At 45.8% G+C, this 25241-nt stretch overlaps 1 protein-coding gene across 1 annotated transcript in view; it reads left to right on the top strand.

Moving 5' to 3' along the window:
* LOC126539704 (uncharacterized) overlaps window positions 1-16248 on the top strand; it is a 191133-nt gene extending 174885 nt beyond the window's left edge. Inside the window, exons 3-9 of the mRNA XM_055075658.2 lie at window positions 355-465; window positions 1949-2155; window positions 7001-7459; window positions 8898-9203; window positions 10458-10796; window positions 13380-13739; window positions 15112-16248. Coding sequence (XP_054931633.2) covers window positions 355-465; window positions 1949-2155; window positions 7001-7459; window positions 8898-9203; window positions 10458-10796; window positions 13380-13739; window positions 15112-15335 — 2006 coding nt within the window. The 3' untranslated portion in view covers window positions 15336-16248. The remainder of the gene's footprint in view (window positions 1-354; window positions 466-1948; window positions 2156-7000; window positions 7460-8897; window positions 9204-10457; window positions 10797-13379; window positions 13740-15111) is intronic.
* The last annotated feature ends 8993 nt before the right edge of the window (window positions 16249-25241 follow it).

The following is a 25241-nucleotide window of genomic DNA, read 5'->3' as shown; positions in this document are numbered from 1 at the left end:
GGTTTAGAAACAGTCGACAGGTATTTAATAACCTAATACTTTCTTATTCCGTTGATAAAAAATAAAACTGTAGTCGCCTCAGTCAGAAAAGAAAGTGTATTTAGAACGTGTTTTGTTGCTGTAGCCATAGACATCATTGTTATCGTAGTTGTTTTCTGTCCTCTTTAAGAGAACAACAAAACTATTCCAGTGGCTAAGCCACAGACATGACGCGACCAATATTCAGCACGTTCACGAACGGTTAAGATCATAGCCTCCCAATCTTATATATATATATATATATATATATATATATATATATATATTGAAGCTGACTGACTTACTGAAATTGGTGTGGTTCGACATTTTCAACAGCGCAGGCATGCCCGCCTCTCATCAAAGACGACAGGGGCGCAACGATCAAGGACGTGGCTGGACCGTACGCCGAGGGAGAGGCCGTGCGACTGACCTGCGAAATAGAAACGTGTAGGTACAGCCTGCAGATGCGCACCCTTACTTAGTACGCGACTAACCATGTTTGAATTATTCGCTGATGGAATGTGGAGTAAGGGTTTGGTTGCCTAGAACCTGGCAAAAAAAGAGGCATTCGGTTGTAGTTAAACAGAACGCCTATTGAGCAAACTAAAAAGTCAGCAGAGACGCGACAGACTTCCCATGAAGACTTTTGTTAAGACAGCGAGCAGCTCGGTTGTTATTTGACGCCTCCGTACCCCAATTTCCTGCGTATTGATTACCTCTACGATTTTTTTCTGTAGCGTTATTGGTGGGTTAGTGCGGAAAGAATGCGTTAGAAAATAAATTTTATCTTGATTTGTCTTAGCTCCACAAATAAAGAGAGAGAAAAAAAATTAGGAATACAAAATTGTAAAAATAACAGAAGTGGCATAATATCGAGTAGCTACCCTGGCCGTTTCACATATACTGCATATTCTTTATAGTTCCAAGCTTCTTGTGAACGAAACCTGCACGTACTATAACGCTAAGCGAAGATTAAAAACAAGGTAAGCTCATATTAAACGCACTTTACAGTGCCGAAAATAAACGGCCCATGAGTAGACATTGTTACACAACCTCATTATTAAGAGTTTTATTACCCAGTTTACGCTCACATTCTCACCTGGTGATATTTTATTTGTAAGCTGTGCTCTCATGTAGTTCCTATACACTGCTGCTCACTTCTCCTCAACGCTGTTGTGGATTTGGCAAGCCTGTGCTTGTTTGTACCTTAGCAAGCAATAATGGACGAGCTATAGTAATAATTACTCGGTAAACTAAAGCGATGGTGTCTCCAGCAGTCTTGTACAGCCGAGGGACTATTGGGTGGCCTCCAGTCTGATAATAAGTAGCACATTGAGACGATACACATAGTTGGGACAAACTACAGATCTCGGTAAGCGTGCAGTAACTCATTAATTTGCGACCTTAAGAACAAGTGCTGCAATCCTTGAAAGCAGGCATGACGTTTTGGAATCGCAGTACTGTGTGCACGCAAGCGAGGACAACACGGGTAGGGCAAGCTTCAATCTTGTACCGAGGAACCCACGCATGATCTTCCCTCGTGCTATCCTGTTCCCTATATGGTTAACTGTCTGACCCATTTCTGGGGCTTAACATCCCAAGTTGACGCAACTGCCGATGAGAGATGTCGTAGTTGTGGGGCTGCGCAATAGTTTTGACCGCCTGGGCTTTGGCAACGTGCAAAGAAATTTACGTACACGTATGTTCTGGCATTTTGCCACTATCTAAACGTGCCTGCCGTGGCCGCGTATCGAAGCCACGACTTTGTGGTGACATCGCCTTAGCTACTGAGAGGCCAATGGAGGCTGTATTTCCTTTACACATCTCGACCTTCAAAAGGTCGTTTTCTTCCCGTCTTCAAATGATGAGCGTTGCTTTCGTCCAACGTACACAGCGGAGCCCGATGACAACGTCACGTGATTTTTTTCAGGCGACCACGACGTCACGCTCACGTGGTACCAGAACGGCACGCAGCTGAGGACGGTCCACGGAACAGTGGCGACATCCGACGGTGGCTGGAAAAACCTAGTCACCGTGGGCCCCCTGAGTCGCCACGATGTGCACACGAACATCACCTGCCTCGCCACCAGCAACGTCTCGCTACCCGGATCGGCCACGGTGCTTCTCGATCTATACAGTGAGTAACGGGAAATGATGCAATCTCATAAATCAGCCAGACTCCTGAGCTTTGTGTATGTCACTCTTGTTCTATTCTTCTGTCACCGCTTATTAGGCGCGTCATAGCTGTCATTACGTTTAGCAAACTCACCCACCTATTTGTTGTTAAGGATGATGAACTGAGAAAGTTGGTATTGATTCACGCCGAACATTTAGCTCTAAAACCAGAGAAAGAAGGAAGGGAGAGAACGCACCACGAGCGCTTACTATCACTGAAGGTATATTTCTGAAAGATGGGGACTAAGTGAAAAAAGTGCGCGTGCTTCTACATGCGCAGAAAAGCTACAGAGCACAAGATTACACAACATATATACCAAGAAAAGGTGCGTCCTTCAAACAGCTAGGCTTCCATCACACATTTGAACGTGACATAAACGTGTGGCGTGATATATGATACAAAACGACATATAAACAAGATGTAAATGAAGATGTGTCAGCCAGCCCTTTATATTGCGCTGCATGAGAAATAGCTTGCTTTTTTATATTTCGAAAAGGGAATACAGAGAGAGAGATAAAAATAAATGACAAGTTGTTTAACCCGAGAGTATCTGCTGCTGGCTATACTATATAGTTGGGGGCAAGGAAACAGGATTACAAAAGATGAAAGAAAAAGAAGAGAGAAGGAACCATTTGAGAACATCTCTGCCAGATTCTGTAACACATAAAGCGCCACACGGTTACCTACAATGTCGCAAAGAGATTTACAACTGCACACAGTGCTCTCTGTCACAGAACCACAGTCGGTCGCATAATCTAATCTCTCCTCTTACGTAAGAAGCAACGTCACTAAACCAATCATGTGGAGGTCTGTCTATGCGTCAAAAATGAAATGACAAAAGAAATGAAAAGAAAAAGAAATGTTTATTTCCGAGATTAAACTAATGAAATCATCAAACAGAAAGAAATGCCTGTTCAAGCAGCCTTGCCTCTACGTTCTCATGGTCTTAAATGACCTGCTGTAATATATTTTTAACTGCCATGATGAGCGTAGCACTACCAGTTTCTCCTTCTCAAGGATATTCGCGAGAGTACGAGATACGTACTATAGGGTCCCGGGACTTTGGCCATTGTCCCAAAAAACGTCTTAAAGGCTGTCGTAAAGTGTCCGCGCTGAAAGACCCTGTCCCTTAAAGCACTGCGGATTACGCACTTCGAACCCATCAAGCCAGCCCGCAAATAGCGTCCTATAGTTGTAGGCATCCTCGCAACGTCACCCTTTCCTTAGAACATCGCGTGTTCGGGTCGCGTCCGCGCTTCACCACTTGTGGGACGACGTTGTGGCGAAGCGGGATCCGATCAACCGGCAACGACAAACCCCGAAAGTGCATCGGTGCTGCTGCGGTTCCCGAATTTCCTAGCGGTCGCCACGCTACCTCGGAGCGTGAGTCGGTTTCCTGTAGCACAGATTCGCCTTTCTTGCGACTTGGCGTCGGGGACCGCGATTCACACTATGTCCTGCCTTGACGCATGGAAACGAGCCCAGTACCTTATGCATGTATCCATCAACGAAACGCGAGTATACATAAAACGAAAATACGTTTGAACACGCAGCTGGGAGTGGTTTAGCTGCCACATTATACGTCCGGCACCCGTGGTTGGATATTCACAGGCGTGTCCTGCTCCGCAAAGCTCATTCTTCGTGGTTTTTTCGTGCGCGATGCGTGAAACGTCGAGAACTGTCATCCGTAGGGATACGGCGTCGCTGATGGCGTCGGGAAACGCAAATATTTGACGAGGGTGCTAAGCGTACGTGAGGGAGCTGTTCTGGCACCGGCGGGGCAGTTAGGAAAACAGCGGCACAGACTTGCCGAGAACATTAATAATTGTCGTTCGCGTCCGTAGCGCTTGACGTTGCATACGTATGGCCATAAGCGATTCCCGAGTGATCCGAGGCACGGTAATGCTCAGTTCTCGTCCGAGCATTTGCTTAGGCGAGCAGTTGCTGACGTCCTTGATACCCCTCGGTAGATCCGAACCTAATACAAAGTTTTGCACCCCATCAAGATACTCAGTATCTATGTTTGTTCATACATATAATACTGAGTTTTGTTGGCTGTACCCGCTGTGGTTCTTCAGTGGCTATGGTGTTGGGCTGCAGAGCACGAGGTCGCGGGATCGAATCCCGGCCACGGCGGCCGCATTCCGATGTGGGCGAAATGCGAAAACACCTGTGTGCTTAGATTTAGGTGCATGTTCAAGAATCCCAGGTGGTCGACATTTCCAGAGCCTTCCACTACGGTGTGCCTTATAATCATAAAGTGGTTTTGGCACGTAAAACCGCATAATTTTTTTGGTTGGCTGCGCACCCTATTTAAACGAAGAGAGCATGGTCCATTGAGACGCCATTTTTTCATTGACATTTGAGCCAGAGAACCAGCCTTTATCAAGAATACGTCTCCATAAATACTGGTCCTCCAGCCGAAACATCGAATAAATAAATAAATAAATAAACAATTAAATAAATAAATAAATAAGCATAATTATGATAAAGTTACGTATACAAAAGTTTGGAAACCCCTACTGGAATGAACAAAGAATTTAAGACTACTTGGCTACTGAATCCCACCATGCCTCTGACTGTCATGGGAACACTGAAGGTAGTCAAAAATACATTTTCGAGTAGAGTCAATAGGCTCTGCAACGACCACTTCGACGACGAAATGACATGCGCAATGAAGGTATAATTATGTCCCGCTTCTATTGTGAGCTGTGCGGTGCGCTACCTTTACAACGAAGTGACCTGTATAACGAATGATTTCGTATATCGCCCAAAAACTTCGTTATAGAGACGTTCGACTGTATGTGAAATTTAAAAAAAATATATATCGAAGTGGGAACGGCCCGCTGCATGGTGACGCGCGTTCCGAAGGGCCATAAGAAAGTTTTACCATACCATACGCATGAAAGAAGAGTAGATTTTCAAGGGATGCCTCAGAAATAGCGTAAAATATTTAGCGGAGGAGAAACGCCACGCAGTGCCGCCACCCATCATAGCGTGTAAACATTCACGTGCCTGTAGAGCTCTCGCGCGAGACCACGTGCGAGGTTTCGTGCCTCTCAAGGAGTTTGTTGGCGTCAGGCGGTGATCCAGCCCATCCAAGTACGTAAACGAGCCAAATGAAGTCGATCTATTAAAGTAATGATACGATTCAACGCATGTAGAGGTTGCAGTGAGGCTATTTATGCAGCGTTTGTTGCTCCGTTGCGCACTTCCATACGGAACGCAGCCGGTTGCCTGCATATATGCAAAGATGGCTTAACGCCCATAGGCCGGCTGGACACGTGTGTGCGGTCCAGCACTGAATCATGTGTCGAGCTATGGCGTAGCTTCCGTGAAACTGAGGTCTACGGGAGACCTCTGGAAAGATAATGTCTTCGGTAAAAAGAAAGATAATATTCGGCAGCCTCAAGATCCCGGTTGACACTGCAGTGACAAGATGCAGTGGACGTCCAAATACCAAGCCTGCATACCAGCGCCAGAAGAAATTTCCTATTTCTCGGCTATGCAGTCCACCCCCCCCCCCCCCTCCTTAACCTCCCTCGTGGTCGCCCCACTTTTGCACGCGATATTATTTTTTGGAGATGCGCATTGCCGAAACTGCCTGAGACTTGCGCTTTTTTAAATATTTACATTCCATTATTTCAACACTACTATTTTATAAGACAGGGCTAAATGTAGATTGCTGGAAGTGGCCTTCGACCTGCAGAAGACTTATATAGGCTGATGATGACTGTTTGACGTAAATAGAAAGATAGAAAAGGAAAAGCAGAGATTAACTAAACTTTGCCCTGTCTTGCCCTACACTGTAAACCAATTTGCACACCTAAGGGTACTTTACTGTCCACAACTCACATGCTTGCACCCCTACTGGCGTGAAGGTGCAAGTGCCCTAATTATGCGCGTGCTCGGCTCTCAAGTCTGTCGCCTTCAAGTATTGTACAACAGCTCGCGTGGCTTGGTTGATGTGCTGTGAGAGCACGCTGCCGAGATCTCTGCTTCGTTAAAAGGCAGTCGTCTAGTCTGCCCAAGGGACACTGGATTGTCCGGCGTTGTTCGCTGAAGCGAGCACTGTGGCAGAGCCTCTCCACAATTGCACTTGGCGAGCATGGATAAATGAGCCATTTTAACGCGATGGCTGCACTACTTCGTGAGCGCTGCGGTTTCGTCTGCGAGAAGGAGAAAAGTCTTTTTATGTACTGCACAGTAAAAAAAAGCGACTTTAAGTTGGTTACCCAAAGCGACACCAACTTCTAATTTTAGCAGTGCTACGGAAGCCGCAAGGTGCATCATGCAGTCTTAGTGCTCGGGACATGCATACGGTGATCGCGTGTGCATTAGTTAAAATATATACTGTGTCGTTATCTGTACTCCGCCTCGTTCACACTGTTTCCTAGTTCTTTCTGTTCATGAATTGAATTTACTCACATGCAGTAGCAGGCGACAGATGTAGCTGTGAACATTTCACCTGCTCCATCCGAACTTTAGGAAGGTTTCATGTAGCGTATGGTATATTCTTAGAACGCATAGCTGGAAATAAAGGCAATCACTCAACTAATTTGTCGACAGAAAAAAAAATGATATAAAACCCATTAGGCTGAGTTTCTATGAAATATATCTATGAAATAAAGGTAGGCACCATACCTTCTTTTTATATTCCCGCTGTAACTTGCAATCAAATATTTAATGGGTGTTCTCTTTGACAGTGGATCACAGTGTACTTCGTAATATAGCTAATGACGCTGACGGTGTGGGCAGCTGGGTGGCAATAACATCAACTGCAATCCGTTTTCATCTCCGCTGCAGTGGCACCAACGGCAGTTACCATCTGGAGCTGGTCCACGCAGCAGACTGACGCTCCTTCAGGGTGGATCGGCCTGCCCGGCACAGCAACGCAGCGCGAGCCACCGAATAAGACCGCCGCAGCGGATGGGGTCGTCGGCTTCAGCAATCCGTGGTCCGCGGACGGCAAGGTGGCAAGAAGTGAAGCTGTGGCACCTTCCGAACGCTTCCCCACGAAGCCCAGGAGCTTCGAGTGCGAAGCCACTGGTAGCCGCCCGGCGGCAAACGTCACGTGGTTTATGGACGGCACGGCAGTGGACCCGGCTTTCAGCCGAAGCGTGACCGAGGGCAACGTGACCACGAGCATGCTTCTCCTGCCGGCGTCGGCCCAGTCCGGCAGGCTGCTCGAGTGCCGCGCCATCAACGGCAACCTGCCCGAGAGCCGAGGCGTGCTCAGCCGCTTCCTCAAAGTGGACATGTCACGTAAGTGAAAGGCCCAGTGGAAAAGTGTCTTGGAAAACAGTAGTGTCCTTGATATACGTGACAAAGTGCACAAATTAACGCGCTATTAGAGAGAAGGAGCACTTCCGTGAACCCGTGTATGACAATTTACGAAACCCCGAAATGTCGAAGATGTAGGTAGCAGCAGAATGGTGGTGATGAAAATTGTGATCCATATTGGCATCCCCTGCGATAGAGTGCTCAAGCTAATACGTATTATGTATTCACGTATAGAAGTATATCACTTTTTCTATATACCCATCATCCTTTCTTTCTTCTTTAAAACCTCCATCTATACATTGCAAAGTTCTCTATGCTTGCAACGATTCCAATTCTATCAATCTTGTTCCTCATTTTTTTTCTTGGGCCAATACTCTAAACGTCTTTTGCTTATCTCGACTGATGAACAGTTAATGCTTCCATCAACTTTGAATGGCATCTCTTCGAGAAGGTGGACGTCCCCTACGGGTCTTGTTTGAAGAATACCTAAACATTCCACTACGATGTGCTGACTCGTTTTGGGACTAGAAGTAGCAACACTGAAGGTACCACCTTGTGCCACTTTCTTCAACCACAACGCATGAGAAACTTTTTTTCTTGCTGTTTTGCATAATTGCTCTCACAGAAAGGAAAGAAACTTTACCGGTACAAGATAAAGAGTCTATTCCACTGATATTCTCTCTTGCGCCTCGTCAGGGACACCATAGGCGACCGTCTACGCCATCACCACGATTGACTGGCAGGAACGTTGGCTGGTGCACTTAGATTGAGACTTGCGTTCAAAAGGTCCTAGGAAGGCGAAAATTTCCAATTCCCGTCCGCCACGTCTGGGACAATAAACCACACCATTTTATATTGTATGAATTCTGGACTGGGATATTACGTGTAGAGAGAGAGAGAAGAATGGGGAAAGTCAGGAAGGACAAGTGAGAACTCGCTTTCCTACTTTACACTGGGGAACGGAGGAAAGAGAGCAAAACTACGAAATAGAGACTGTACTGAGGCAAACCAGATTAATTTTGATCCATGTGGGGTTCTTTGACATTCACCGAAACCTCAGCATGCGAGCGTTTTCTCATCCCGCTCCCATCGAAATGCGACCGGCGCGAGTGGGATGGAATCTGCGAGTTCACGCTCATCAGCACATCGCCACATTCGTTGAGCTACGAGAGCGAGCCATAATTTCTAACTTACATACTTATTTCCGACTTGCATGGCATATCGAGAAAAATGGACATCGCCCTCCTTCACGCTTACACTTTCTCGCGTTTCTTTTTTGCTGCACCTGCGATTCTCCTGAAGAAGTGGTACATTACCAGTTTGCTGGTATCGCTTCGAAATTCAATGCTATATATATCAATCACCCAACGAGATTGCATCAACCAATGTACTTCGACTGACCAAACGGAATGTCTTGCAGACAAGACGGAGGTGAATATTAGGCTTGGTGCGGGCCTCAACGCCAGCCGCATCGTCGAAGGCGCCGACGTGTACATGGAGTGCTCGGTGCTGGCGGCCTCCAAGGTCACAGAGGTCACCTGGCGTCGCGACGGGATCGAAATCAAGGGGTCCGCCGGCGGCGAAGGCTCGTCCGACGCTCTGGTCACCTCGCGCTACCTGGTCGTCCGAGGGGTGACCGTCGACCAGACCGGACGGTACACCTGCACGGCCAACACTGCTGACGGCGAGAGCGTGGAGAGCGCCCCGCTGGAGGTCCGCGTCAGACGTGAGTGCGCCGATGCTTTGAGCCGTTGGCACAATACCTCGGGGCTGGTATTCACTCTCGCGTAAAGTAACGTTCGCTATGCGCCATTGTCGTGGCATCTGCCTCGTTTATCGTGCCTATCGCGCCCATTGTGTCGAATGATATTTGGTGACCCAATGATTCGTCCCCCTTTACCGGCATCGCTAAGCACGCTTCACGCGCCCTACGTAGAAACTGACAAGGAAAGCAACACAACAAGAAAAACTTTGTTCTTATGCCAAGTTGATGATGCGACCTTGCTGTGTTTGCTGTATCAGGTATATAAACAATTTGACCCTTTCGCTTAGTTGGCCCGAAAAAGTATATTAAAGGCGTAATTTGTCTGTGCGAGTGTTAGGTTTCGCTTTTCTGACTCTCTCGTCTTTGCAATTTAGTTTTTGTCTACTCAGATCTTGCTCGCCAGAATTTACGCGCCGGACGGCCCTGTAGGAGGAACTCTGACTTCTTCAAGTGAAGTATGTCGCTTTTGTTTAGGACCTTCTTATATTTTTTGAATGACCAATAAAAACACTTGCTCAGGTGTGGCATGCACCCCAGCACTGGCGAATGGGAAAATGCTGCGACCTAAGACAAGTACTCTGATAAGGGGTGTCCAGGTCAATTTTCGCAAAAGAATGCCTGGCTCATAGCGGCCTCGCTGCTCCGCCTAAATGCGTACAGTGCGCTGAAGTGATCTAGAAAAGCTGAGTGCAACATCCGTACGTGTGATCTATGTCAAGGGGGCGCCTTTACCGAATGTGCAACTTTGTGGTTCCTCAAGACCAAAGCACGTCGCCGGAACATTGCGTTCGAACCTTCGTTCTATGCAATTCCATCGCTTTGCTTTGCGACAGAGATGTCAAGTCCGGGGAGACTACGGAAACTTATGCTGTAACTAAACATGAAGATAAATGCGTAAGCCAAATTTCCATGACACTATTGGATAGTGAAATAACACATTTACAAAGCAGGTAGTCATTGTTCGTTACGAGCAGCTGTAAAGGGGCGTGGAGCATGCCTCAAGCAGAGGCCTGCTCTTGTATAAAAGTTGTTTCCTGGATAAAAAAAAAAGAGAGAAAACAAGCGGTTGTTAGCCAATGCTTGCTTGTTTATTGTCTTTTGTGTCCTTGTTGTAGTTTAGTTTGCGCCGCGATATGGAAAGCGAATGTGTATCAACCAGCCAACCTCAACGTATTTCTAAGCCTAACGTCATTCACTGGCTATCTCTCGCTGCAGACGTGCCCCGGTGCGGCGTACGAAGCGAAACGCTCCTAGCGGCGCGGCCAAACGAGCCACTGAACGTGACCTGCTACGTGAGCGCGGATCCCGGCGAAGGGCTGCGCTTCTTCTGGATCGCCCAGGACGACACCGGCAAGCGGCGTCACGTGACGCGGAGAAAGGGTGCCACCGGAGCCGAGGAGGTGGACTTCGAAGACCGGCCACCGGAAGTGCAGGACTCGAACCGGCTTGAAGTGCAAGTCGACGCACACCTGTTTCACGCGACGCTCCTCTGCTGGGCGAGAAATAGCGTGGGCACGCAGCGAGAGCCTTGCAGACACCGGTTCCAATTGAGGCGTAAGATTTTAATCGAATCAGATCAATATCTACTTGGCATCTTCGATGTTTGCCAATTAGGCATCACGTGTCGAGCAAGGAAGCACAGTCTCTCACATGTTAGTCACTGCATGACTAAAGATAAGTATTTAACCTCACATACTTGGAAGTATTGGTCGTGAGGCTCAAAGGGCAACACCTCATCTACCTGCGAGTGGAAGATGACATTTGCCTGCTCAGCAACTCTCTAAATGTATTGCAACAGATGAATGAGGATGTATCCGACAGGAGTTATTAGCAGGCATGAAAAAAACAAACATCTCAACTGCTAAGGTAGTCTTAATAGGCTGGTAGGAGAATAACAATTTGAAATTGACAGTCATTGTCTGGATCCCAAGCTGTGGAACAATAGACCGGATGTTCCAAAAGGACTTCTTCTTGGGCAAGTCGGTGCTTAGATTTCCTAGGTATACTTAGTGGCGCAAAATACATTTCTGGAAAAGGGACAGAAGAAAGGGAGACAGTGGCGCTTCACTGTCTCCCTTTCTTCTGTCCCTTTTCCAGAAATGTATTTTGTGCCACAAAGTATACCTAGGAAATAGACCGGATGTTTTGCTTCAAGTTCACAGAATTAAAAAAAATTAACCTGTCGGATCTCGCACAAATCTACATATTGAGCTGGAATACTGGAAGAGGTATCTATTATTTACTCTGAATATAAGTACGCGTAATTGACTAAATAACAAACTACGACTAAACAAATTTTAAACTAAAAGTGCTTTAATGCAGATTTTGCAATTCAAGAATTGAAGCCAGTGATTTCGCAGGGCACATCCACTTGGATCGAATTTCGAAACTAGCAGCAATTTCGAGATAAGCGCAGTCAAACTTACCGTAAAAAATGCACTATTGTTCGATTCAACTGTTTACGAAAAGGCCTTTTTATGTGTTGAAGCTGAAGAGTTACTGGAACACCAATGCATTTCGTTGCAAACGTGCTCACCTCGTAACTAGTGTCATCCTCAGGATTGGTTTCGAAGTAGATATGTCTTTAATAGTTACCAGATGCAACTTCTAAATTGCAATACGCGGCGTAATGTCATAAGTTTACATGTTAATTAGCCAAAATTAGTTAATTAGTCAAATATTCGCTTTCATTTGTTTATTTTGCAAATAATGTCTACAGCTGAGATCGTTGTACTTGAAGAAATAGAATTATGCTACATGTTACGGCGCAGTTTTAAAATTTCTGTTACCAAAAGAGCAGAACACCCCGTACAGATATAGACGAAGTATCAAATGCAGATTTCCGAAGTAATCATCTGGAGCGCATAGGTCACGCACTACTCATTAGGTGCATACAAAATAATTAGGTGCATACAACCAACGCCAGCCTACGGAGCTGTAACATGGGGGACAGAAAGAAAAAGCTTCGGAAGCTAAAGCTCGCGGTCCGACACATGGATAAGGGTAGCGCAATGATCGGTGTGGATTGGAAAGCAAACTGAAGTAGTTGATATTAAATTTTAAGAAGTCAAGTTCGGAAAGTCATTTAATGCACATAAGAGCAAGCTAGTGGTCTAATAGCGCGACAGAATGGACGCCAAGCAAATGCTCAGTGCAGGCTAGAACGGCGTATTATTAAGCGGCGATATGAAAACAGAATATCAGCTGGGATTATAGAAGGGGTCGGCGAAGGAAAGCAAGTGTATACAAGAGCACCGTTTGGTGAATGCTACGCGTACTGTTGTGGACATAGGATATGATGACGCTAGTGATGACGGCATCATGATGATGACATGATGACGCCATACTTTATGTTGTGGCAAAGAGGACACTAAAAGTCTACTCTTTGCCACAACATGGAGGATGTCGTCATCATCAGCATAATCCTATCCTATGTCCACAGCAGTACGCGTGGCACTCACGAAACGATTCGTTAATGATTGTTTTCAAGAAACATCAAGGTAGATCAGTAGGTACGACAGTTCGAGTGACAGCATTCTGGCTATGGGTGATGGCTTGGCAATGCAGTGAGTGTGCAGTATAAGGACAGACCCTTAACAAGGACGGACCGTTGAAGCTGGTACACCATTACCTCACGCGATGTAATGGAATTTGAAAACTTCGGCTAAGCACTGGGTGATTCCTTAGCAATGACGAACAATGATGACAATGATGAGGAACAAACAAGCACGCAGTAGGTTCTAGGAGCTGTTTCCCTTGCGGAAATACGCAAAAATAAAGCGAAAGTCGTGATATCTCGCTTACGTTAGTGACCCTGCACTCCTTGTGCAGCAAAGTTCGATATAGCTTACCTATGTCCACAGGACTACTTTTCTGCTTTTCTGGCTGCTTTCCTGCCTGCGACTGCTTTTTCAGGAAACAAAAACAGAATATTGAAAAATAAAGTATACAGCCGCTTAGCACTTACGTAATATCTGGCTTCGTACTTCTTTGCAAAGATTAGAGTCCCGAGTGAGGTGTCACGAGTTAAGCTCAGCACCATTTCTGGCGCAAAAAAAAAAAAGCATCCCACAGTGATAAAAATTTTTGCGTGCCGTTCTGATAAGCAATCCACCGTTGCATCTACCCATGTCGCAGGCGAGCGAGCGCCCAGCCTTGAATGCGTGGTTGGCAACTACACGGACACGTCGTTCTCAGTCACGTGTACGTCGCGTCGACGTGGCCATGCAAGGAGCGGTGTCGACGACCACGGAGCGGCGAAGGCCCGGTTGCGCATCGAGCTGTTCGATGCGACGGCGGGTAACCGCTCGGTGCGGGGCTTCTGGGTCGCGACCCAGCCTGGCAGCGCAACCGGCGCCGGCGGTGACCCGCAGTTCCTGACGGGCCTCAAACCGGCTACGGACTACCTGGTGGTGGCGCGGCTAGAACCGGAAGCGAACGTGTTCGCCACTTACGTCAGGACCCTGGCGCCAGCCCAGACTGTCAGAGAACGGGAAGGTGCGCGAGGTCTATGAATCATTTACATAACAAAAATATATTGGGGGAAGAGATAAAAATTCAATTATAGAGTACTGTTGCAAAATAGAAAAGTGACAGCGTGAGACATAAAAGAACGGAAGATGGCAGGTAGTAGCTCTTGATCAAAAAACTAAGTGCCCTTCCACTCTATGAAGGATGACCAGGGAATCTGTGTATGCGGGCCCCTCAATGGCGAACTTCACCTCCACCGCAGGTCGGCCCGGCATTGCACTATCTTCTTCATTGCACTGTCTATTGCTAGGATCCGCCAGATCCTAGCAATAGACAGCTTCACTGTAAAAAAAGAAATATATTTTGCTACACTACACTGAAGTACGGTGGAGTACCATCGCCTCTGGTCGTGATGGTAACGCCACAGTGGGAATTTTAGCACGAAGTGAAGAATACAAAGCAATAATAACAGCTTAAGTAACACATAGTCAATTAGTAAATGTGCCGTAGAACATTAACTACATAAAAAGACAGTTATTGGGATATTCAACGATAGTTCAAAAACGAAAACAATGTCAACCATTATAACACACATACCATATATGCACACATTTAGTTACCTCGGGTAAGACAACGTTTGATAAACACCCTCTATTGTGTTAGCATTCACTAATGGGCAGTGCGTTGGTTAGGAAGTTCCTGCGTGCGTTTGAATCTTCAGAACTAGAGCTTTGAATGAGCCCTGAGTCGAAATGTGACGTCTAAGTAATGCTGTATGATTGCAGATTTGGCGTGCAGACAGAAAGAAAAAAAAAACCAGAAAAAATAGAAAATAAAAAAAAAGCTGCAGGGGGTCTACCCTAAAAAGTGCATCCAGTTTTTCATCTTCCACTGAGACAGGGATAGTGTCTTGCGGTAAACAAAGCCAATACTAAACGTAGCATTGGAGTACAAGGCTCCTACGACATCTGGAAGCGAATAGTTAAATAGATAAATAATAGATAAAACATATTCTCTACGACGTCTGACCATTGAATGTGCTCGAAAAGTATAACAGAGAATCATAAAAGCCTAAATCTTTTTCTGGCGTGATTCCCTGGGTCTGTGACAAACATAAAAAAACGATCCTAGTGGTAGCGCCATTTCTAACTCTCCATTTGCCGATTCCCAATAAAACAGCATCTTTTAGGGGTGATACCGTGGAGTTCGATAGGGAAGATCACCTGAGAATCCTGACAACCTATACTGCTTGGTATGACGTATGTAATGTGAATCCAAACCAGCTAGTGATTATGTGTTAGCATCAACTAGCATTCATATTGTCTGTTTTTCTGATCGCAGTTCTCTGCAATTATACCTGCTGGGGCACTTCATTATTATCACTCTAAATTCTGTGCAGAACGCGCCTCGATGGCGGATAGCACAACCAGGGTGCCTCACATGATGACTACGATCGCCGTCATCGTTTGCATCGTTGCGACCGCCACGTTAGGCTTAGCAGCCACCTGCACAGCGCTGTGGTTCAAGCACCACAGGAGACGATCGCGACTGCTGAGAGCCGCCGCGGCTCAGAAGCACGCCGAACACAAGGCGTACCTGGCCGCAGACGCTTCGTGCAGCTGATACTGCGGACACAAGCGGAACGCGTTTGCCCTGATCACTCTCATAGTTTCCTCACATTCACTCTGTTCGCACCTTAATGTCCTTGCCAACAGTGTCGCTCACGATGAAACATCGCAAGGACGATACCTGCCTTCACTTTCAAATGTGTGCTTCATCACCCTTCTCGACATTGTGCGTCCTTAGATGCGTTAAAACGAAGCTTTAGCTCAGGTGCCTCAATCTAAATACAGTAAAACCTCGATATAACGAAGTTGAAGAGTGAGCCTCAGTTACTTCGCCATATCCATTATTGCACGTACTGTGCTAGGAAGCTATATAATGATTTTAACACAAATTTCACGTGCTTCGATCATGAGGTCCATTATTTCGTTATATCCGGTTTCGTTATAACAAGGCTTCACTGTACATGGGGACGGAGAAATTGTTTTTCTTGGCAAACACAACGTATATTTTGATGATGTTTGTTGCATTTATATATAAGAGCCATGCATATTGACTGCTTGGAGTGAAATTGTAATTTGGGTTGTCATTGTTTATACGAGAAACCTTGAATACTGCAAATTAAATAAAAAACATCAAAGATCTGCTCTATTAGATTTAGCGCTTTCAATCATCAATAAAAAATATATCAGAGTGCGGACCACTGAACCCATTCATACATGTAAAATGAAAAAAATCACTGTATTGTGCAACGCTGTAGTATATACCACTAATTTGCCGGTAGAGATTTTTCAAAAGTGTCGTAAGCATGGCAGCAACATCACGTAAACTGCAAACCTATGTAACAAATTTGCTCGCTTTTGACGTTCCATCAAATAAAGTGTGGAGCAGTGCGATATGCGTATTTGGTACAGAGTTATGGATTTGTAAAAAAGTCTCCTTGAGTTTTCTTTCCTACAATTCTTCAGCACTTCTTATTAAAAATATTCACACCTCGAATTAATGTTATGCTGCAAACAGTCAGTATAACTGCCAATTTCTACTTGATTTCAACAAATTTCTTTCGAATCAATTATACGGTTGTCTAGGCAAAGAAATTAAGCATTTTACAAATATCTTAATGCGGAAATAGTTCTGCACGAGGTAAAGTTTGTTCTAGCAGAGTTGTTAACATGGCGATAAGCTAACGATGTAAACAAAATAATGCAGAAGAAAAGAAAAGAAAACACATCTCTATTCGCATTCACACGAAGAGTCAAGCTCATCGTCTTACGCCCAGAATTTTATTTGTGCAAAATATTTTAGAATGCTTTGTCATGATTTTATTATCTGAATTTCTCGTTGGAAAGTTGCCATTCCGTTTCCGCGTCCCAAGGTTCTCACGTTTCATCGACTATCTTTGCTACCTTAAGTAGCATCTTATTACCAATTCTCAACCAATTGAGCCAATTTAACCGTACATTTTTTTTCTCTTCAAACATGTAATTCATTTCCTTCGGGTGTGACAAAATATTGCATTAATTCATTTCAAAAGAATTCGCTATTCTATTTTTCGAACACCGAATTAAATATTCTGCTATTAAGTCTATACATAGTTTCTGTCTGTATACATTAAGGTTATACTTATCCTAGTCATTGTGGTTAATGCATTTTGTATATATATCTTTCTGAATAAGCTGACTTCTTGCACACGTAGTAATTTTTTTAGACTGTCTATCTGTACGACGTCGCGCGGGTCAAATGGAATTGGCTATATGTAAAATGCGACGGCCACGCCAGTTTTTAGCGCAGATGCGAACAGCCGCGTTTGTGCAGCGTGACAAACTCAGTCACGAAGTGACGAGGACAGTTAGCGACTGCAACGACAGCGAACACTGAGACGTTGCGTATACTGGCTTGGCTTCATAGTTGTTTCTGGCGCGACTAGGGTCATGAAAGCCCTTGTGTCGGTGGACTGGCACACCGCAGGGACGGGATACTAGCCAAACCTAAAATGTTCATGCACCGTTCATCCGAACTGCTCACGGCGCAGCCTTCGCCTCGTACAGATAACGATTTCCCGCACACCTACACGAATTTGTGTGCAGGGACAGTCATCTAGCTATGAGTGATGTACTAACGGGAGCTCTCGCGCTCTGAGTCTTGACTCCATGGTCTTTACTACGAGAGATAGAGAGAGAGAGAAATCTTTATTAATGACAAAAGAATGTGTATGAATCTTCGTTTATGTATATGTACGTTTTGCAATGTATTGTAGTTTTTCCGAGAATAAAAACTGAAGTGAAAAAATGTTTTGTGACCAGCGCCTATACCACTAAACGCCACGAGGAGGCCTAATGTCCTCCAGCCTGAGTAAACACAGGGCTTTTGCAGACAAATTTGAAGGATCATTTCGGAACCGTTAAATCAACAAAAGAAATTGAATTCGGGGGTTTTGCGTGCCAAAACCGCGGTACGCTTATAACGCACGCCGCAGTTGGGGGGGGGGGGGGGGGGGGGCATCCGGATTAATTTGGATCACCTCGGGTCATTACAAGATTCCGTAATTGTAAAAACAAAAGCTTGTTCAAGGCGCGTCTCGTTCCCTGGAATGAATGATAAACTGCAAGGGAGGGTGTCGCTACGCACAACAATCGCGACACTCTAGGGAAATTTCAGAACTTGTTGTTGGGGTTGACTCGACTCGCACTAAAAAAAGCAACACTGGCATTGGCACGAAGGTCGCAAGAAAAAAGAATTAATTTGCGAGGTCTTAAGTTCCCAAACCATGATATGATTGTGACGCACACTCTGGGGAGGGGGGGGGGGGGGGCAGGGAGAGAACTGGTGATTAATTTTGGCCACCTGGAGTTATTTACACCAAAATCTAAGCACACGATTGTTTTTCAAGGCATGATCACTGGAGCTTCCTCAGTGAAAACCAAGTGGGCATGGTTTTATAATAATAAAGTTGTTTAGATAAGAACTGAGACGTCTAACAGAAAAATGTCGAAGTATTTTACTTGAAGAGATAACGAACATATACTGATAATTTGTGATAGCTTAACTCACTTAACTTGTGATAGCTTACACTCTTTTATACATTCGTATAACCCCGGCGTACGTTAATAAATCATCAGGAGAGCGCCCGGCAAAAGTGACGACTATATCACACAAAGAATCGGAAATCAAATGCGTTATAAGCTTGGAATACCGTGCATAATTCGTATCTGGTTGAGGAGACAGCTACGGACGTTGTAGTGAGTTAGACAATGGTGTTCTTCAAAAACCGAGGAACTGCACTCGACAGAAGGAGACATGAGATAACAGATATGCAGCAATCCAAGAAAGCTGCTAGATCAATTATAGGGAAAAACTCTGGCGTCAATCTTGGACTTGATGAGATACACATTGCTGCTGCCAGTGCGACGTGCCTTAATCTGGCCTGCCATCTGACTATGGCAACTGCCAGCTCCGGTCTTTATTACGATAGAAAGCCCGAACTACCAATATTTGATAAGCTGCGCTTAACAAGCTCCCAAGCGAAGCGCAGTCACATTTTTCTCACTCTCTCTTCAACAGAAGCCTAGTCCTCATTTTTTTTTTTTTGAAGCTGCCATATTTTGACACTTAGATTCCCATAAACGGCTGCTTTTGGCCGATAGCTCGCATGGAACAAGAAGGCTGTTTCGATCAGTGCAATTCTTCGTACTGCTACTGTCTATGTTTATTAAAACAGTTCACTGAACTAGCTGAAGTTAATGAAAATCTGCTCTTGAATTTCCCTTAGAATTACTGACTTGCGGATGAAGCCTACTACCAACTGCTCGCACTGGAACGTAGCCGCTCACGTAGGGAACGAATCTTTGGGCACACTGCTTGTCAGTATCGCAGCCGTCTGGTCCGCCCAACTTCGATGAGTTTTGAGTAGTCAACCTAGCCTTGAACTACGCGAAACCTAGGGTCGGACCACACGTACGCTCGCTAGCGCCCGCTCCCTCCAGGGCGCTCCTCCCTAGACGCCTTGACACGTTGGCACCCATCGCTTACTACTTAGCTATTGACAGTGTTTCAGAAATGCCCAAGTTGCATGTGGCTACTATCCGTCGGTCGAGCTGGCGCAGGACTAGGCCGGTTCGCTCCACGTAGAACAGCCAGACTGCAGCACATGGGTGCGATGACGCACTCTATCCCTTTTATATACATATCAAACGTTCTACAGTTGCATGTAGCAGCGGCTGCGACGTAGCGTGGATACCGCGGCCACGGCGAGGTGGCCTGGTGAGCCCACTCTCTGAGCTCGCTGCTGCTCGCTGAATACAACTGCGTGCTGTGATTGGTCTCCATGAGTGACGTGACTCCAGAGGCGGGGCGAGCCGGTCCGAGCGCCGACATACGGCTAGAAACGGTCATCTACTTCCCGAGTTGCGTATCTTTGAGGTTTGTCGTCACGCTATGGTCGGAGCTCCTTACGGTAGGAATCCTTGCAACGCGAGTGCGTAGAGTGACGTCAGTCGGTTACCCCATGTGCGTGCGATGCCGGAGCACTCGCACGAGTGAACGTCAAGATGACGTTTCATTCGAGCCTCAGAAATTGTGCGATTGCCGTAAAGATGGGTGCGAACTGAATTCTGCGACTTGCCATTCGATGCGAGAAAAGACAGCCGCGCATAGCTATCTAGTTCATTGAAGCACAGAAGAGGGATAACAACCCGTGAAAAATCAAATGTGCGAGTAAAGCTGACGGATAGCTGTCGGAAGTAATATCATCTACGTGAACTTCTAAAATGAATGTAAACTGTACGTCGTGGTGACGTTCCGTAGGCGGAGCGTAGTGGGCATGCCGTGCACCGCCGTAGCCTTCGCAGTGCAAAGCAGCATAGGATGAAAAGCGATATTTGCTTGCCAATAACTGAAATACTCTATTTCAACTTCAAATACATTGCGCGACATCGAGAAAAAGTGTCTCAGAACCCCTTGAAGCGCGAGATCATAGTATCGTTTTCGAAACGCTGGATCGATGTTTCTGTAATCAATAACTCGGTTAACCAATTACTAATTTATTCTAATTGACTTATAGCTCAAACTAACATTTGATTGGGTTTTGGTGCGAATGTACTATCTATGGTGAGAAAGAAAGTATGATCAGATTGCTCTTAATTTTAATGATATGCATTGGCGGTTCTGCGTTCTCGGATTAAGAGCCCACACGTTCAAAACCAACGTTCTTCCTGATGAGTTGGATGGCTTGGAACAAATAAGAGTAGACCCGAGGTTTTGCGAAAAGAACAGTTCGACCAGTGCACATAGGCGGTCGTTTTTTTTTTTTTGTTTTCAGGCTTTCCGAACAACATAGTGCGTCCTTTCGCGCCGACAAATGCGAGCGAAGACCTCTCGTCTGTTCGGGCTTTGTTGCCACACTATGAACAGCGTCCAAGTCACAGTCAATAACCTCAACAATGGTTCCTATCGTTGAAGTGCTATGTCCACCTTGAATAACGGGAGCGCCTTAATCTCCACATCGTTCAGGCGAGAATACTCCTGCAGTGAAGCAACGTTCTTTTAGAACGCCTCTTTTCTTGGGTCGTGTCTCCCCTTCATCTCTTCAAAAAACATTGCCTGTGTGTCGAAAACGCCGAGAAAAATTCGTGCGCTATTCAACGCGGAGCTCATCTAGCCTACCACTGCACTTGAACACAGGGTCACCACCAGTCACCACAGTGCCAAGCTTATTACAAAACAGGCTTTTTTAGAACCAGTCGCTTAGGAAGCTCTGCATTGGTAGGAATAGTGCTGCAGACGATAACGTGGAGGAGGACAGCAGTGGCGGCTACGACCTTAAGGAAAAATGAAAAAAAAAAAGCAGCACGAACCTGTGATAAAAAAGATGTGTGCAATTCAGAAGCAGGTGTTGACAAGCCACAGCTGCAGCTTCCATCCGTGGACGAGGAACTTGTGGCGTCCTTGCGTATACTTGAATTGGCATCACGACGAGCAGATTACGCGTTTACACTTCCACGCCGAGTCCTTAAGAACACGCCAACCAACGGCGTCAGGGCACGTCAACAATTCCACCAAAGTACCCGGATAAACACTGCAACAATGAATGAACGACGTGGCCACGCCAGACACAGACGCTCATCAGAGGCAGTAGACCAAGTCTAAGCTGGGACAAAAATTCGCACGTGCACAAAGAATGCGTGGAATTCGGCACCGGGTCGATAAGCTGCCCCAACTGCTGCTGCAAAGCGTCGACGGGGCACTTGGGGTAACCTTGTGAACGGCTGTTTAGGTGGTACGACGAATAGGCTACGTGTTTGCATCAGGTGCCGCGAGATGAAGCGAAACAACGTTGACGGGGCACGTCGAGAATTCCACCAAAGTAGGTAGGTATAATTCGTCGTCGCGATAGGTTCAATGCGCAGGCGCACCACATACTGTGAGACGACGCTGGTCGGAGGCAACCGGTCGCGTCAAGGGTACGACAAAATATATGCAGCAGTACGGCGCGAAATTCGCCTTCTGCATTCGGGAGTCTATTTAGCATTGCTTTGTGGCCCCACCTTTCGGACGCCACAAAGAACGAAATAACCGGCATCAAGTCGTTGCGGCTCAGTAGGAATTCAGGCACGATGAATGAATGAATGAATGAATGAATGAATGAATGAATGAATTTTAGTTATATATTCTCGCGACAATACATGTGAATGGTCCGGAACTAAGAGCCACAAAACGTGGCTTGAAAGCGGTCCCAGGCAAGACAATAGGCACGGTCTCGTGAGCGCGGGTCTCTTCTACCCAGGCCGTGGCTGCGCTGGTTGTGCGCGTGGCTGAGTCCGTACGCCGCCCGCGCGCTTCTTCTTAGAATTAACCTATGGCGGTCGTAAACACACGTAAATACTGTGAAAGCCGAGATGGCTGGCGCTTTATGTACGTTGTCTTTCCACGCACCTAGTGCGGGAGGTAATCTCGATTTTCCCGTCTGGACGCCTGTACATTATGGTACTTTCTTCAATACCAGTTTGAGAGGTTGTTTTTCTAACGCGAAAACATTGTATGTCTCATGAGGCAGAAAAGCCGGCGTTGTCTGCAATGAGTTGTAACAAAAATTAATCGGACGTCATCAGGGCACTGTAGGACGTCCGTACTAATACAAAATATATTAAATAATTAAACAACGTTACCTATTACACATTATGAGGAATTATTTTGTCTTAACGTGAATTTACGCAAATTAAGGTGAAGTAAATTGAATGAAGCTGAACTAAAATGGAATAACTTGGATTAAAGTGTGTTATAATTTGTACAAGTTAGAGAACGTTTCTTAAGGTTGGTACAAGTTAGAGCAAGGTGGATTACAGTGCATTAATGTAGATTAAAGTGGTTTAAGGTGGATAAAGGTTTGTAGAAGTTAGGCCAAAGTTGATTAAGGTCGAGTTGTCAACGGCACATGGCAATGTATGAAGTCAGGCATCAGGGACAAAATCAATTATTTAGAGTAGTCACAATGCTTTCGCCTTCAAATCACGTAACGATGCTTAAGTGAATGTCAATTCTTTTTCCGGGGTTGTAGCGAACACGCAATTTTCCTCTCTCCCTTGGCGGGCTCGACTCCAGCCAACTAGCGTACAAACTCCCACAACGATTCTGTGTGCTCCACGCTGTGGCTTGCAAGAACTGCGGCAGATATAGCAAAGCAAAGTTCTTCACTTTTCGACCGATGGAAGATGAGCCATTGTTCTTTCTTTCTCTGAAACATGGTAGTAGTTGAGCTGAAACGTGAGAATATGTGCTTACGAATGTAAGAACGTGTTTTTTTTTTTAAGAGTGCCTGAGACAGACAACCAGCCAGGCTGCTATTAAACTTCCGCGTAAGTTTTCTTGCTACGTCTCACTTGCTTTACACCGGCGCCGTTCAACATTAACGTGGCGAACTTGTGTTCGTGGTGAGAGCTACACACACACAAAAAAAGACGACGAGATGGAGAAAAAGAATCACCGAAGACAAGCGCTTGCCAGGTCTGCTTCAGTTTCTCTCTGTTGGCATCATCTTTGATGTGTCGTTGTAAACTTCAAACCCCCCTTCTGGTCAACTTTTGCGCTATATTTAAAAAAAGAAAAGTGGTTTATATAGCGAACACAATATCTGCTGCGCAGCTGGCATGTTTGTGCTTTCAGTGCGCACGGAGAAAGGACGACATTACCATTTATTTGACGCAGTTCTGTAATCCACATAATGTATTGAAACCATAAATAACATTGTTTATGATAACGTAAATCAATTCGTTGAACCATTCTCTAGTGTTTGAAGATTAAACATTTTAGTTTTCGTTTTACTTGTCCTGTAGGTTTCATGAGTCGCTTCGGTACGCCAATCGACTGGATTTGGAGAAGCTGCCCAAGAAGAAGGTACGAAGCCTTCACAGGATTGATGTACCTATTTTGCGGGCAGCGGCTACCTATAGGCGGCGCAAAAACTATGCTGGCCCGGATCGACAAAACCGTTGTAAGGCCGCCTTTTTGTTTACCAAAATGTAGATTGATGGCATGACTGGTACTTCTTTCAAATGACTGTTTGTTTTCCTGCTGAATGTATACACCTTGCAATAAAAAAAAGAAAACGCGGTGATTATCGAGCTAGTAAGGTTTGTGTATGTGTACAGTCCTTGGCAAATGCGTCAACGGCGCGTAGCCTAAAAAAAAGATTCGTCATTATAATCTCACATATGAAGATCAATCTAAGCGTTAATAATGATCACTTCCGCAAGAGCTTACATAGATTGGCAAGCTTGTTCACTCGGTAAAAGATGTAGCGCGGCTCGAAATGAAGCGAAAGCAATTTTAAGACAGCGTAGAGATGCTGACTACCTTTAACAAATCCCAAGTTGAAGGGGCGCGCGAATGCGCAGCCTGAACACAGTCACGCAGGTCCAACGGCTGGTATATTTTGAACAAGGGTGGCTGCTTGGGCCAGCTGGTAATTCGAGGCAAAAAAACGACGTACAGCGCCGAGGACAAGGAGTGCCACAGGCGACAAACACTGCGCTGGCTTCAAACCATATTTTATTGCGTTGCCACACCATGAGCATATATACAAGGGGGGGCATGCGCGTAAAATGTAATATGGTCACAAGGGGTCTCTTAACAGCAAGTCATTGCACTAACTACATGGTCACGTGAAAAAAAATGCAGGTTACTATTACTATTCGTTCAGATACATGACTTCTCCAGGTGTCAGCGCGATCGGGGATGCATTAACGCACAAACTACCCCGTTTTCTGATGCAATCTGCTTCTATAATTTTCCGCGTGAGCTGTGAGCTGTCTCTCGCATAGGGTTTCGTATCTTCAAAGAGGGTCCCGCTACCGACGCAGCCGCTGTCGTGCCAATGGATGCCCAAGTGGCCTTGAAGAGTGTTAGGAACGTTGTTGTAGTGCTCTGTTGAGCCATCGTTTAAGCACCTGCCTGTCTGCCCGCTCATTTACTACTTCAGAACCGGAGAATCTAGTAAACCACGTTCGTTGCGCATGTCACAAAACGTTTTCTGTGCCCGGCTGGGGAACAACTCTGACATCATTTTGGCGTATCCACACGTTTACAGAGCCTTGCCAGCTTTTCTGGGGCTGAGAAAACCACTGTCATTCCTGCACACTTGCCCGATCTTTATTAGCTTACAGGAGACATCATGCAAATACCGTAGCCCTGCAAACCGGCGGCTTTCAACCGGCTGGCTCCTTAACTGAGTGGGCTCCTGACGTGTGGTGCCCCTGAGAATCTGTTCCGCTATGGCTGTAATTAAGGCCAGAGGGTAACCAGCCTAAGAAAGGCGATGAACTTGTGCGGCAAACCTATGTTGCATCTCGTGCGAGCATGATTTATTGAGGCTGTTAACGAGGCATAACTTTATAACACCTCGTTTAACGAGCTTTGAGTGTGCCTAGTTAAAGGGCAAGAGTGACTTCCCACTCATCGGTTCGAAGCACGAGC

This window comes from Dermacentor andersoni, chromosome 2 (genome assembly GCF_023375885.2).
Source record: "Dermacentor andersoni chromosome 2, qqDerAnde1_hic_scaffold, whole genome shotgun sequence".
In the NCBI taxonomy this organism is placed as follows: Eukaryota; Metazoa; Arthropoda; class Arachnida; order Ixodida; family Ixodidae; genus Dermacentor; species Dermacentor andersoni.
The sequence above is the reverse complement of the archived record's forward strand: the minus strand, read 5'-3'. Positions and strand labels throughout refer to the sequence as shown.